The sequence below is a fragment of the Microtus ochrogaster genome, chromosome 15, assembly GCF_000317375.1.
Source record: "Microtus ochrogaster isolate Prairie Vole_2 chromosome 15, MicOch1.0, whole genome shotgun sequence".
Lineage (NCBI taxonomy): Eukaryota > Metazoa > Chordata > Mammalia > Rodentia > Cricetidae > Microtus > Microtus ochrogaster.
In genome coordinates this window covers 18,626,358-18,640,080 of record NC_022017.1, presented here as the reverse complement: position 1 = coordinate 18,640,080, position 13,723 = coordinate 18,626,358, and the positions used below count along the sequence as shown (strand labels likewise).

Below are 13,723 nucleotides of genomic sequence, written 5' to 3'. Positions count from 1 at the left end.
CTGCCTCCTCCTCTTCCAGCTCCTGCCTCCTCCTCTTCCAGCTCCTGCCTCCTCCTCTTCCAGCTGCTGCCTCCTCCTCTTCCAGCTGCTGCCTCCTCTGCTTCCCACACACACCTCGTCTTATACCATCACCTGGCTCCCTTCCAACTTTCCAGCCGGCTCTTCTCTCATTGGCAACACCGTTTTTAAAATTACATTTAATAAGATTACATCCTTTAGTTCTGTGGCTAACTGGATAGAAAGGAGTGGGAGTGCATGTCTTTCCATGAGACCGCATATTTTGAAGCTTCTAAGTTCTTAGCTATTTTGTATGCAGATTTATTTTTGAAGGAAAACGCCTACGGAATAATAAAGAATTCCTTAATGGAATCAGTTCATTGAAGAAACAATGGCAGGGTTGATAAAGTGCTGTTTTCTGCCAGATTATTTTACATTCTCTGACAAATACTGCAAACTAAATGAACACACACACATCACATTAAAAAGCCTAGAATTCAATTTTGTCTCACACACATAGGAAGCAAAGTGTCTTAAGGGTGATGGTGAAATTTATATTAAATAAAACTGTGACAAAATTGTACCCACAGACAAATAGCTCCCATCTGTCTGGTGAGGAGATTATGGGATACCTTATAATGAACAATTAATGACTCCTTTCCCAGAGAGAGGGCAATGGAGAAAACAGAGGAATTACTTCTTATCCATAAGGTTTCTGGGTTGGCGTTTGTTTAAATTAACCTCTTTACAGAAGCTGTGGCTTTAATTGTCTATTTATGATGGCCTAAGGGGAGTGTATTTATGAGTCTGCCCTCATTGTGGAGCTAATATTTTCTTCATCTAGCATACCATAGACATCTTAGATGACTTTCTGATGATGCCCATTCCTCTCTCTCTTCTCTCTCTCCTCTCTCTCTCTCTCTCTCTCTCTCTCTCTCTCTCTCTCTCTCTCTCTCTCTCTCTCTCTCTCTTTCTCTCTCTCACACACACACACAAACTCACAGTTGGTAGACATCAGAAAGGGACCATGCAGAAGGAAAAAACATGAACATGAATCAGCCTCTCCTGAATGTTTCCGGTTCTAATATATTTTTTCCCAAAGTGCTTGGTGGTTCTATCTGCCATGCCATTGACAATAATTTAGATCCATCTTTTTCCTGAAATTTACTTGAAAAAAATTATAGAGCCGAAGAAGGCATTTCTGAGTTAAGTTGCAATGGTTAAATGTCATACAAACAACCAGTTCCAGAAAGGAGACGGTACCATGCCCCACTGTCTCCTTGGAGGCATAAGCATAGAAGAGTCCCTGTAAGCAACCTGCTGTCACGCTGGTCAAAGAGCCAACCATGTGCCTACAGATTCCTTCTGTGAAGGCTCTGCCGAAGGAATGATGGGATGACAGCCTTTGAGTGAGCTGTCTGCATGCAGCGTGACTTCCTATGTGTTGATTTCCTCTCTTTGGACAATGGTTTTCCCCGAGTCTTTTCTTGCCCCTTTGTATCAGCATATACCCCTCCCCTTCCCTCTCTTAGTTATTAAATACACATGCATTTTAGTCTCCTTCTTTTGCCCAAGATGCTTAGGTTTTCCTTAGAAATATCAAAAGTAGTTGGATGCCAACATTTCAGATGTCCATCTGTCTCAGGTACAACACTACCGAAGCCTACATACTGGTATATGCAAGAAGGAAAACCATATTATGCCACTTACAGATCTTTGGGCATTGCTCCCTGACACACTCCCTTTGCTGGAGATCAGACCTAAAATGAGAGCTTGGTTCATTTCTCTCATCCAGCACAAAGACATACCTACTTTCCCCTGCCCCAACAATACCCATTTTGGAATGAATATTTGCATGTTTATACACAGAAGATATGAGGTCTACATCTATTCTATACAAAAATTAACCTCATTTTGAACGACATTATCATATTGTTTTCCCTGAGGCTTTCATCCCTTCTTTCTTAAGCCAAATGGCCTTCAGGAAGCCGAGGGGGACAGGACTGGAGATCATTCTCCTCTCTCTGATGCGCTGTGTCTTCCTGGGAAAGAGCAAGCTGCTTCCCCACTAGCAGCTTTGCAACCACAAGCCATTATTCCAGGAACAAAGGCAGCTGAAGGGTGAGAGCTCTATCAGATTCCCCTCCTCAGATCTCTCATCTCTGAGAGGGTTCCTTGCTGAAGCACACAGCCGCATTTCTTGCTTTATATCAGTTTGAACATCAAACTAAAATCCCGAGAATACAGAAATCTACCAACCAGTTGGATAAAGTGACCCTTATTTTGAAAAAGAAAATCGCGAATAATATTTTAATAGCAAATTTCTGCCGTGGCTTCATTTCATCCCGTGTGATCCCGAAGGTAAGTGACTTCTACAGCACATGTTTTGTGTTTACCGGCAATCCTAGAAGCCAAGATGCAGGCCACTATGAGATTACAAGGAAGAAGGCTGACTGCCAACTACAGAGGGATTGAGAAGTAAACATGCCACTGTGTTGGTGTCCTTGTAAACGTTAAGACTACATCAAAAATAAATACCTGTCTAGACAGAAACAGACCTACTCCTACATAAATAAGTCTTTGTAGATTTTTACTCTGTTGTCTTTACTTAGCAGGACATAATTTGCCTTCACAGTGGATTAAATATATATACTATACACACAGATAGATAGATAGATAGATAGATAGATAGATAGATAGATAGATAGATAGATAGATAGATAGATAGATAGGGTAATACAGCTTGTGCATCTATAGGGGCACACGCTGAAATTATGCCAGGCAAATAGTTGCCCTTTACCACGACCCTCTGAAAAAGCCACTATGAGCATCTAGTCTACGTTGGCAAGCACGATAGCAACATTAGGGTAGCGGAGATGAGGAGCAGAGTGATAGCAGGTGAATCTGGGTGATGAAAGGGAAAGTATGCATAAGTTTGAGTGAAAGCCAGAGGGGAAAGTAGTGAGTGTTACATCCCAGACAAAAAGATGGAGCTTAGCCGTATCGGAAATCACAGGACATTTAGAATCAAATATGCCTAGCACGAGACAGTTGTGCTGCAGTTAAACTAAGAAGTGCCATGGAACAACAGGAAGCCCTTAGACCAAAAGAGGTAAAGACCATAGTCTGTTAAAACCACAGTCCTAGCTGGACAAGGCTCATTTGAGAACTAGGAATAAAAAGGAATACACATGAAACCCACGAGTGTTGGGGCTTCTATGTACAGACAAGCAAGAAACGGAGGTGGCGGCTGTTTTGATCAGAGCATGAAATGTGAGCTGGGTGCTTTTCTTCTCCTGTGCTCTGCTTTCCTAAGCATCTCTAATAAGGGTTTAGGGATAAGGATGATTCAGTGGTCCAAAGTGAGATTCTAAGACTGATTTCCCTGTTTTCTGATTACCCTGTCTGTCCTTGTAGAGCAACCAGAATCCCAGAGACCCACAAGTGGAAACTCTGAGTGAAAATATGAAGTTGCTGGAGAGAGAACCTGGCTAGCATGGCCACATCTCTTTCCTATTTAGTGTTCATTTAGGGACTTTCCTCTATGTTTGAAACGTCCACATTTTTTTGATAATATGCTAGAGATTGAAAACATTGCCTCTATGAATTTGAGAAATCAATAAAACAAAATGATTTTAAGCATCCAAAGGAAAATTTGCTAAATTAAAAATAAATACATCTGAACACAAAATTGTAGTTTAAGGATGCTTACTCTGTTTTAAGAACGTGGACATGTCTGAATGCTGTAGGATTTTTTTTTCTGCACAATATAAAGCTCACAAAAGGTTGGTTTCTTTCCCTCTTTTGGTAAAAGTCAATTTTACTTGATTCAATCTTTAAAATTTCCAAGTATACTTAAAATATTGCATGTGATTTTTTTTTTTTTTTGAAAGAGGAAATGGGTAAACCCTTGGAAGGAGTCAAGTGTAGGAAGCAGGGTCCTAAAGAGCTCTTCTCTTTTTGGATGAGACTCATCTGGGATATAACTGGAGTGATGTTTGGACAACTGAGTCAGGCTCCCACCCAAACACGAAGTGATTAACTGAGCCCAGGTCAGCAGCAGTCTGGGAGCCAGCCTGCTCAGGGGTCCTCCGCAGCTCTCTAATTGGCTCCCGGGAGCGTGCAGGATGAAGGATTTCAGTTGTGGAACTGCCAGCCGCTTCCCCCAGCACTATTATCTCAGAGTGACACTTCCATTACTCTGAGCGGAGAAAGATGAACGTCACCTGTCAGGGGCTGGTTAATTGTGTTGCTAGATGTATGTTGCCAGGGCGCAGGTTGGACATTTATGAACATAACTGCTTCCTGTGATGTCCACCATCCTTCAGGGATCGATACGGCTCTTGCAGCGCGCGTGTAATTGAGTGAAGGCACTTTCCACGGAGGGGCGAAGATGAGCCCATTGTGGGAGTTTCATTGTCCATACATTCACCATAAATGAGCTGATATTTGCCATTTATTGTGTGCAGCATTGTGGAAATAGAAACTAATGTGCCGCTTGCATTTGTGCTCTAGATAAATGGGGAAGACATCCAGAACCGGGAAGAGGCCGTGGCTCTGCTGTCAAGCGAGGAGTGTAAGAGACTTGTGCTCCTGGTCGCCAGGCCCGATATGCAGGTTCGAACAGAGGGCAGGGTCTTGAGCCTGGACGTTATATTCACTGGGTTCATGAGTGAATGTCTATGTGTTCCTGCTAGGCGGCATGGAATCTCTTCCATGGCTGTCTGTATAAACACAGATACAAAACACCGCAAAGGCTGATCCTTACTGTCTAACTTCACCCCCAGAAAAGCCTACTAAAGACTCCAGGAAAAATAGCTAAGCATCGATTTTAGAGAAAAATTTAAAACGCACAAAACGGAATCCTATCTCTCTGTCTGCTTGATAGTTTCTTAAATGCATTAACAAATGAGAGATAGTTGACTTCAGATTATTTCATTTTAAATTCTGTATAGACCCTTCCCTTAGGCTTCCATCTAATATATATAATCGGCATATTAAGGCATCATGAAGGATTCTCTAATGAGAAAAATATTAGCATATGTAGCTATCATCTTAAGTCTTCCTAAAATAACTATGAAACGAACTCTCTCTGGTGTAGTTTCATGGAGGACAACAAGTTCTTTTCCATAATTAACGTGACAAAAACATTTTCCTGCCACCCAAAAATGACACTTCAAACGGAATACTTGTCTGTCTTGAGAGAGGAAGGTGCCATCAGCAACAAGAAGAGGTAAACGGTCAGGGAAAGGCACTGCCTCGCGCCTGTTTCCACTTCCTGTGTCTGTCCTCTTGAACGCAGAGTGGACAGCACGCTGTCACTGTCCTACCCACCTGTCAGCTGTGGGAGGGAAGTTAGTTATGTCATCGCTTGTCTCCCGGGCTATTGATCTGATATTTTTCAGACTCAGTAACTACATTCTCTCTATAAATACAGAGAACGTGTATTTCAGTGTCAGGCTGGCTCCCGACTTGGATAGAGTGGATATAAAAAAACCCCTCCTTCCGCATATATTTCCTTTATGCCCTTGACCATTCTAAATGGTTCTCATAAAGTCTGCCGTAGCCTGGAGCGGAGTAGAGCCACACACCTGAGGTCGTGGTGGAGAGGAATGAGCCCGTACACCAGGCTGGAGTGCCTTCGTGCTAGGAGGGAATTTTAAAATACGTTTGAAATTATCACAATTATCTGGAAGATTCTTGAGCCAATTATCTCACTGATCCCATTCCCTTAAATAAAAAAGAAAGAAAAGTAAGTTGGAAAGAATCAAACGGCCATCCCGGTTGTGGAAAGGGTTTGTTATAAGGCAATTTCCTGTCCTCCCTTGTAGCTGCTGGGAAGCTCATGAATTTAGAACTGAAGCGTTTCCCAGAGTGATCATAATGGGTAATAGAAATAATAGATATTAATGGCTTAAGACTAAACCTGCCACTCTTTGCCAGGCATACCTGGCTGGCAGAGGGTGGCTATCAGGCTCGTGCTCCTGAGCTTTCCCTCTGCAATAGTCAGTGTTGGAGGGCGAATCATCACATCAGACTCTTTACCCCTTGCTAACAGACGTCTCCAGTGCCACAGACCACCACACTCCCTGCTCAAACCAGGCTTGCCTTCACCCTTGGTTCTGAAAAAGAGCTCTACATGTCACAAGAAAAGATGTAATTGCTTTGAAAATTGGATCTCCAGTGAAATCATCCAAGAAAATTCATCATAACACCATACCTTTAAAATAGAATTAACAAGGTACATGGTAGAGATGAAAAAGAAAAAAGCAGACGAATCTCGTTTCTCCACCTGCTGTCTTTGTCTGTCAAATTCAGCGTATCTTGTTGCATTGCGTGAGTGTGTAGTTTGAGCAGGGAAAATGAGGAAGCACACTATTTGTGTGCTTTCCATAGCGTGTTTAAAAATATTTCGAATGCTCTCCAGATCCTTGGGAATGATCTATGTGCTTGCTGGGGGCAGTAGTGTGCATCTGTGCAATGTTTTTAAATAACTCATTTCCTTCCTTCCCTGTCACCTTTCTTTCATTTCCTGCCCATTTTCTTCCTCAGACCATTAAAGATATTGCTTTCTATCCCGTTCCCCTCGGGAAATGGGGGCAGCAAGGGCTCTCAGAGAAACTTGGAACCACCAGTTTGGAGACGGTGTACTCCGTCCTTTCTCTACTCAGTGCTGTGTCTGACCTAACCTACTTTGTGCAGACACCACACCTTGTCCTGTGAAGCTAATCCTTCGTTCCTGTTCCTTGCAATTTTAGCAAGGAACTTTAGCATACAGTTAGATCTGAGGTAATATAATTCTGTGTGGGTTTTAATGGCCACCATGGAATCCGTGCATTATCGTTTGCTGTCTTTTGCTGTGATAAACACCAGAACCAAAAGCAATTTGGGGAGGAAAGAACTGTTTGCTTTCTTGGTTGTTTGTTTTACCCCACCACTGAGGGATGCCAGGGCAAGAGCTCCTTGAGGGTTCTTGGAGGCAGGAGCTGTAGCAAAGACCACAGAGGATGCTATGCACTGGCATAGACCAGTTATAACATAGGCCCACCTACCCAGGGATGCTACCACCCACAGCGGGATGGGCCCTCCTACCTCAGTTAACAACTAAAGAAATGTACCCACAAACATGCCCATGGCCAACCTGATGGAGGCAAGTCCTCCGTGACTTTTCCCTCTCCCAGGCATTTTGTCAAAATGAATGTTAACTACGATGACGCCATGAACTGTCCTCTGTTAATAAATGTCATGTGAGTGTGTCAACGCTGGTGGTACCACTTAATGTCCTATTTTCAAGTTGGCGTTTTTTTCTTTTTAAGTTTTAGGACATTCATTTGTCGTTAAAGGTTTCTTATTGAAAACACCTCCGACTCTTGCCCCTTTGTCAGTAGACACCTGTGCTGTTTGTAGCCCAGAGTGAACAGAGTTCTGATGGCAGTACGGGTCATTTAATGAGCATAAACAGCTGATGTGTGTACTCCAGCTCCAGAAACGGAGGCCAATTATCCGCATTGGCTGTCTACAGCCATCAAAGCGTGACGGTAGTCTCCAGCTTCCTACTTCACTTTGTGTGAAGAAACCAACGAGATTTGTTTCAGTGAGGGTTCACTGAAAGTGCCTCACCCACAAACACAACTGTGTACCACTCCACTTCCTTTAAAGACCACATTGGCCAGAATCCCTAGGACTAAGAGAAGTGATGGGAGCTGGGGTGTCCTCCATGGTACAGCATGTGCCTAACACGCTTGAGGCCTTGAGTAATTCTCAGGACCCTGTGAATAAGCAGGCATGGTTAAGGTTACTTTTATTTTCCTAAAGAATTTAGGTGCCAGTGAGATGGCTCAGTGGATAAAGTCACTTACCACCGAGCCTGATAACCTGAGTTTGATTCCCTGGAGTCACCTGGTGCCAAGAAAAGACATACTCCCACAGGATGTCCTCCGAGTTTCCGGTGGACCCCATGGAATTTGGACATATACAGGCATGCATGCATACACACACACTCACACACACACAGTGCAAGAGAGAGAGAGAGAGAGAGAGAGAGAGAGAGAGAGAGAGAGAGAGAATAATTAAAGTTTGGGTGATTGGTTTTTAGTCTTTGGGGTGTTTTTTCTTTTCTTTTTTATAGATAAAATCTGTTGTCTATCAAGTCTTTTATGATGAGCTTCACCTTGCTATCTTGAGTCATCCAACTAAAAATTTTTTTAAAAAAAGCAGGATAAGGGTAAAATCTGCTTGTTGGGGGCACATTGTATACAGTCACACTGGGGGATGCTGTTCATGGTAAAAGCCCAATTGTCTCATAGCCGGATCAGAACCACTGCAGTTCTTTTCAGCCAGGGCTGTGGGAGATAATGAGCACGCCAGCTGTGGATTATACAGTGCGCTTTTTATGGGTTCTGAAAGAAGGTAATGCTCGGTGCTGTGGGATTTACTCAGTTATGAGAGAAAAATCTAAAGCTGTTTCAGTAGAGGATAAAAGGTCTGAGAATCCTTTTCTTCCTTTCTTTTTGTCTCACCTTTTCTTCTTTCTGAGAGGTGACTATAGGGGGGCTGTGGCTCTGAAGAGAATCACCGATAAAGAGAGCTGGTCGGCAAGCCCGCATTGAGGCTTACCCTATTTTAGCATGGGTCTCCCTAACGTAATGTAATGTACTAATGTTTTCCTTTGCAGCTGGATGAAGGCTGGCTGGAAGATGAAAGGAATGAATTCTTAGAGGAGTTAAACTCAGAGATGCTGGAGGAAGAACATAATGAAGGGGCTCAGTGCACAGCCAATGAGCTACAGCAGGTAGGGCCACCCATCTGAACAGCATCATTGGAAATGTTGCTAGTTTTCTCTAATGGGTAAGGAAACACAGTCAAAGGGGTTGATCAAACAACTCTGTAATCTTTTTGGGCAAATGATCCTCTCAAATGAAGCAGAAGGAATACGGACCTTTTCTATTAAGATTATTCCCAGTTTGGAAAGCCTGAGCAATATTGTTAATATAATACAGTAGCATTAAGATGTTGAAATAGGTAGTTTTCAGTGTAATTTGCAGAAACTTAATAGTAAATATGTGTGTTGTATTTGGCTATAATTACTAGGAACAAGCAGCTATCAAATGAACTTAGCTATCAAATGAAGACTCTTAGACTTACTCTGCCATAGCCATGCCATGAGTAACTTCAGAAATGGAAATTTGAACTTTACAATATAAAATGTTTTTATAAATGTAAAGAGAAGAAGATGTGATATAAGGATTTGTATACTTCATGGGTTAATAACACCTGTGTGCACCTAAACAACCATAAAGGTGATCTTTAGCCCCATGCCGGCTGTATGCATGCCCCACAGCATTATTTGAGGTGACCGACATCATGTTATCTTATGGTCACATATTCATTCAACAGAAATTTGAACTCTTAATGTTCCAAGTACCATCCTGCTACTTAGAATGTTTGAAAGAATGGAGTTCCTGACCTTAATTAATACATAATGAGGGAAGAGCATGGTGTGGCTACGGCAGAGTAAGTCTAAGAGTCTTATTTTTGTTATTTTTGCACTACAAAAAAACATGACCTATTTTTTATTCTAATTCATGTCTTTCATCTGCCTGACATATCTCTTGCTAACATTCCTGTCAATTTACTACTTGGTTTAATTATCATCCTAGTCCCAACATTAATTATTAACTCATCCTAAAAGATGTTTTTTTAAAAAAAAATCCTGACACGTTAAACCATGTGAAGCATAGCCATTCTAACACCTCACCAACCTGAATAATGAAATATGTTTTCATGCTACCATCTCAAACAGAGTGTCGTAACTACACCCTGAGACAGCAAGCTCCACTGTCGACACAGCCAGAAGTGATGTATCTCGGGATTCTTGCTGGCCCCTCTCCTAGCCCGTGCTCAGAAGTGATGCCACTGGGTGGTAGTTGTTTTGCAGTATAGGTAGGGTGGGAGTTTCTATATATGACTTCAGTCAGCACCAGCCACAAATAAAGATATCTTTTGTTGGCAGCTGCTGCTTACAACCAAGAAAATCCTTGCTCCAGGCCTTTTCTTTCTTAGATAAAAAATGTAACCAATACAGAATTGACAAGAGGTTGTTGGAATAAAGAGTAAGGGAGAGATCCTGTTCAGGAGCATGCAGTGCCAAGTGCTGCCTGCTCACATCAGGTGGAATACAGCTGTGAGGGCTTGTGAAGGAACACAAAACGTGCCTGAGGTTAGAGACCCATTGTGTGGCCATTTTTCTTCACCAGAAGCCTGAAAACTGATGAGAAGTACAAACACCTTTAAAACACCTTTTGCCCTCATAAGAGGGACTATTGCATGAGCAATGTCCTGTCAGAAATACTGTCTATCAAAGTCCTAATTCCAGAGGGATAAATGACAGCCAGGCATTATGTTAGGAACATTATGTTAGAGCAAGAAACTCTGGGATCGGAAGGGAGATTTTCATTTTCACAGCTTTTCACAGACCAGTGAATGCAAAGTCAACTTAGCAACTTAAATTTGGAGGCAGTTTAGTGAATGCCTTATACCGCCAAGGTTAACTTTCCACGCAGTCTTGGGTTGCACAGGGGCCTTGAAGTCATTGTACAGTGATTCGCATGGCATGGTTTGTATCCTTCCAATTGTACATGAAGTAAGAAAAAGACTAGCTATTCTGCACTGTCTCAAGTCCTTACAAGATACGAGCGTGCTTTCATTGTAAGAACTGTTGCATATATACTCAAACTCCCAGAAATAATATGACCATCAATCAGGGTTAAGGTGAGCGAGGCACAGCATGTAGCCCTTGTCAGACAGAGCCAGATGTGGGGCTGTGAATGGCTTTCCTTTGCTAACTATAATTTTTTTTTTATCAGAAAGGCATTTAAAATCAATCCATGTAGTCATAACTAATACATGAACGTATTGTAGGGAAAGCTTGAGAATTCTATAATTAATACGAGAGAGAGAGAGAGCTGTATTTTCTTATTATTTATATGACATTACTTTTGAAGAAGGAAATAGCAATTATCTAGAGAGTTTTTAAACTTACTTTAGAGTACTTTTATCATTCCATCCATTCTTTCTTACCACAGGTTTAATTGGGTTTAGTCATGTAGGCTAGAGTTAGGAGATAGATATTTACTATAGTGAGTAAATGCACAGTAAGGAAAACGACGTGGAGTGAATAAGGTGGGTCACGGATGACATGCAGTGAGGAAAGAAAGGCTTTTAGCATATCCATCTCTTTGGACCATTGATAAGCTGTTCTTTATGAAAGTAAAAATTATCAGGTAGTAAAATTATATATATGCATATGTGCAACCTATATGCAGATTAGATATGTCCATATATGTCAAAACATGTTTTTATATTATATGAATGCCTGCTCATCTGTGTTGCTCAGATTTTTCTGGAAACTATCCGTTTTCACTTGTTATTGGGGAAGGGATCACTGTTCAATTGGTGCAGTAGCCAACATTATGACTTCAGACTTTTACAGAATAAAAAAAGCTGTGTTGTATTGGCAACTAGGAAGGAGGCCAGGAGCTGAAGCAGGGCTCAAACTTAACTCTGTAATGGGTTAATTTGAGGGGATTTCTAGGGGCTGGGAAGGGAGAACATGTCCTAGTTAGGGTTACTATTGCTGCGATGAAATACCATGACCAAAAGAACTTAGGAAGAGCAAGGTTTACATAGTTTACACTTCCATATCACTGTTCATCATAAAAAGAAGTCAGGACAGGAACTCAGAGCAGGAACCTTGGGGCAGGAGCTAAGGCAGAGGCCATGGAGTGATGCTGCTTACTGGCTTACTCCTCTGGCTTTCTCAGCCTGCTTTATTAAAAATAGAACCCATGACCATCAGTCCAGGGATGGCACCACCCACAATGAGCTGGTCCTTCCCCCATCAGTCACTAATTAAGAAGATACCTTGCAGCTAGATCTTGAGGTGGCATTTTCTCAATTGAGGTTCTCTTCTTTCAGACAACTCTAGCTTGTGCCAAGTTGACATAAAACTAGCCGGGACACTCACTGACTGGCTAAATGTCATGCCTCAACATAGGTTGTGTAGCTCAATGTGGGCAGTCACTTTCTATACAAGGGATCTTAAGTACATGACATGGTTGTACTGATAAACTGGATCCTTCTGTTCATACCCATTCTCAAAAAAGTTGGTTCCAATTCATAATAGTCAATCACTAACGAAGTACTTTAGGTATTTTTCTAGAAGATACTCTCAGAACTTTATTAGTTATTATGAAAATTTTATTAAGAAAATTATACCCATATATTATCCAGGTCAGGTAATTTTTGTCCTCTGTCTTTATGCATTCTTTGATCTAGAAAGTTCAGTGAGAACTGCTATTGCTGCTGAATGAGGGTCTAGTTGAGTGGTTAGATTTGGGGTTGAGGAATAAACTTTGTTTGTAGAGAAAGAATCATACTAGATGGTCACCATTGTGTCTAAGCAATCCAAACAAGTTAGGAACTATAAAAGCAGTCGGGTGCCCACTACTAGAAACAGAATCACCATAAACGATAGGAAAGAGCACAGGAAGGAACCGAGCAGAGCAAGAAGCCAAATGAAGATATCTAAAAGCAAGATGGGAAGCCAAGGCTGGTTGAGGAATAGAATCACCTTTTTTGGCTATATTATTTGGCTATATTGCAATCTTGGCTGCTTCTCATTCCATTTATTGAGATCTGTTCATATGCATGCACGCACTAGTGTTCACTGTATCACAGACTACAGTCTTATTTGTGAAGCCAATACGAAGTCTAGCACAACTACTATCTGAGTACAAACAGCTGGGAGATTCCATCACAGGCCTACAGGCTTTTTCATTTGGGACCTTTTTTTTGTGTGTGTGATTTCTTTCTGGAGCCTATTTTTGCCCTTCCTTTTAGTCAATGAGAGTTGACTGACATGGATGCTGAAGTTCTTATCTTTCTTGAGAAGCAACTTAACCCAGTAAATCATTCACAACAGAATCTAGAATAGCAGATTGCTTTCCAGTCTCTAGAACCCTGTAGTGTTGGGTGATGCTATAGTTGGCGTTTATTTTTTTTTTTTTTTTTTTTTTAAAAAGAAAACAAACGATTTTTTTTTATTTTACATACCAATCCCAGTTCCTATTCCCTTCCCTCCTCACATTCCTCCACCTTCTTCCCGACCCATCCACTCCTCAGAGAGAGAGTAAGGCACATTGCTTTGAGGGAGGATGAAGAACCAAGGCCCTCACTATTATATCTAGACTGAACAAGGTATCCATTTAGAGAGAATGGGTTCCAAAAAGCCAGTACAAACATTAGAGATAAATCCTGGTGCTACTGCCAGAGGCCCCTCAGTCTGCCCCGGCCATGCAACTGGCACCCACATTCCGAGGGACTAGTTTAGTCCTATGCTGGTTTCTTCCCTGTCTGGCCAGAGTTGGTGAGTTCCCACTAGCTTAGATAACCTATTTCAGTGGGTGTCCCCATAATGGTCTTGATCTCTTTGCTCATTTTCTTACTCCTCCCTCTCCTCGACTAGATTTTGGGAGCTCAGCCCAGTGTTCTGCTGCAGGTCTCTGCCTCTGTTTCCATCAGTTGCTAGATGGAGGTTCTATGGTGACATTTAAGATATCAATCTGACTACAGGGTGAAGGCGAATTTAATTAATCCAGGCCAGTGGGTACAAGAAGACAATTTTAATATAAAAGCACACTCACACACCCGGAGTTCAGCGATCCAC

At 41.9% G+C, this 13,723-nt stretch overlaps 1 protein-coding gene across 2 annotated transcripts in view; it reads left to right on the top strand.

Annotated features, from left to right (window-relative positions):
- Pdzrn4 (PDZ domain containing ring finger 4) overlaps nt 1-13,723 on the top strand; it is a 362,347-nt gene that overhangs the window by 328,611 nt on the left and 20,013 nt on the right. For both annotated transcript variants that reach the window (XM_005354310.3, XM_026782810.1), the window contains 2 exons: nt 4,513-4,614; nt 8,672-8,788. In XM_005354310.3, coding sequence (XP_005354367.1) covers nt 4,513-4,614; nt 8,672-8,788 — 219 coding nt within the window. The remainder of the gene's footprint in view (nt 1-4,512; nt 4,615-8,671; nt 8,789-13,723) is intronic.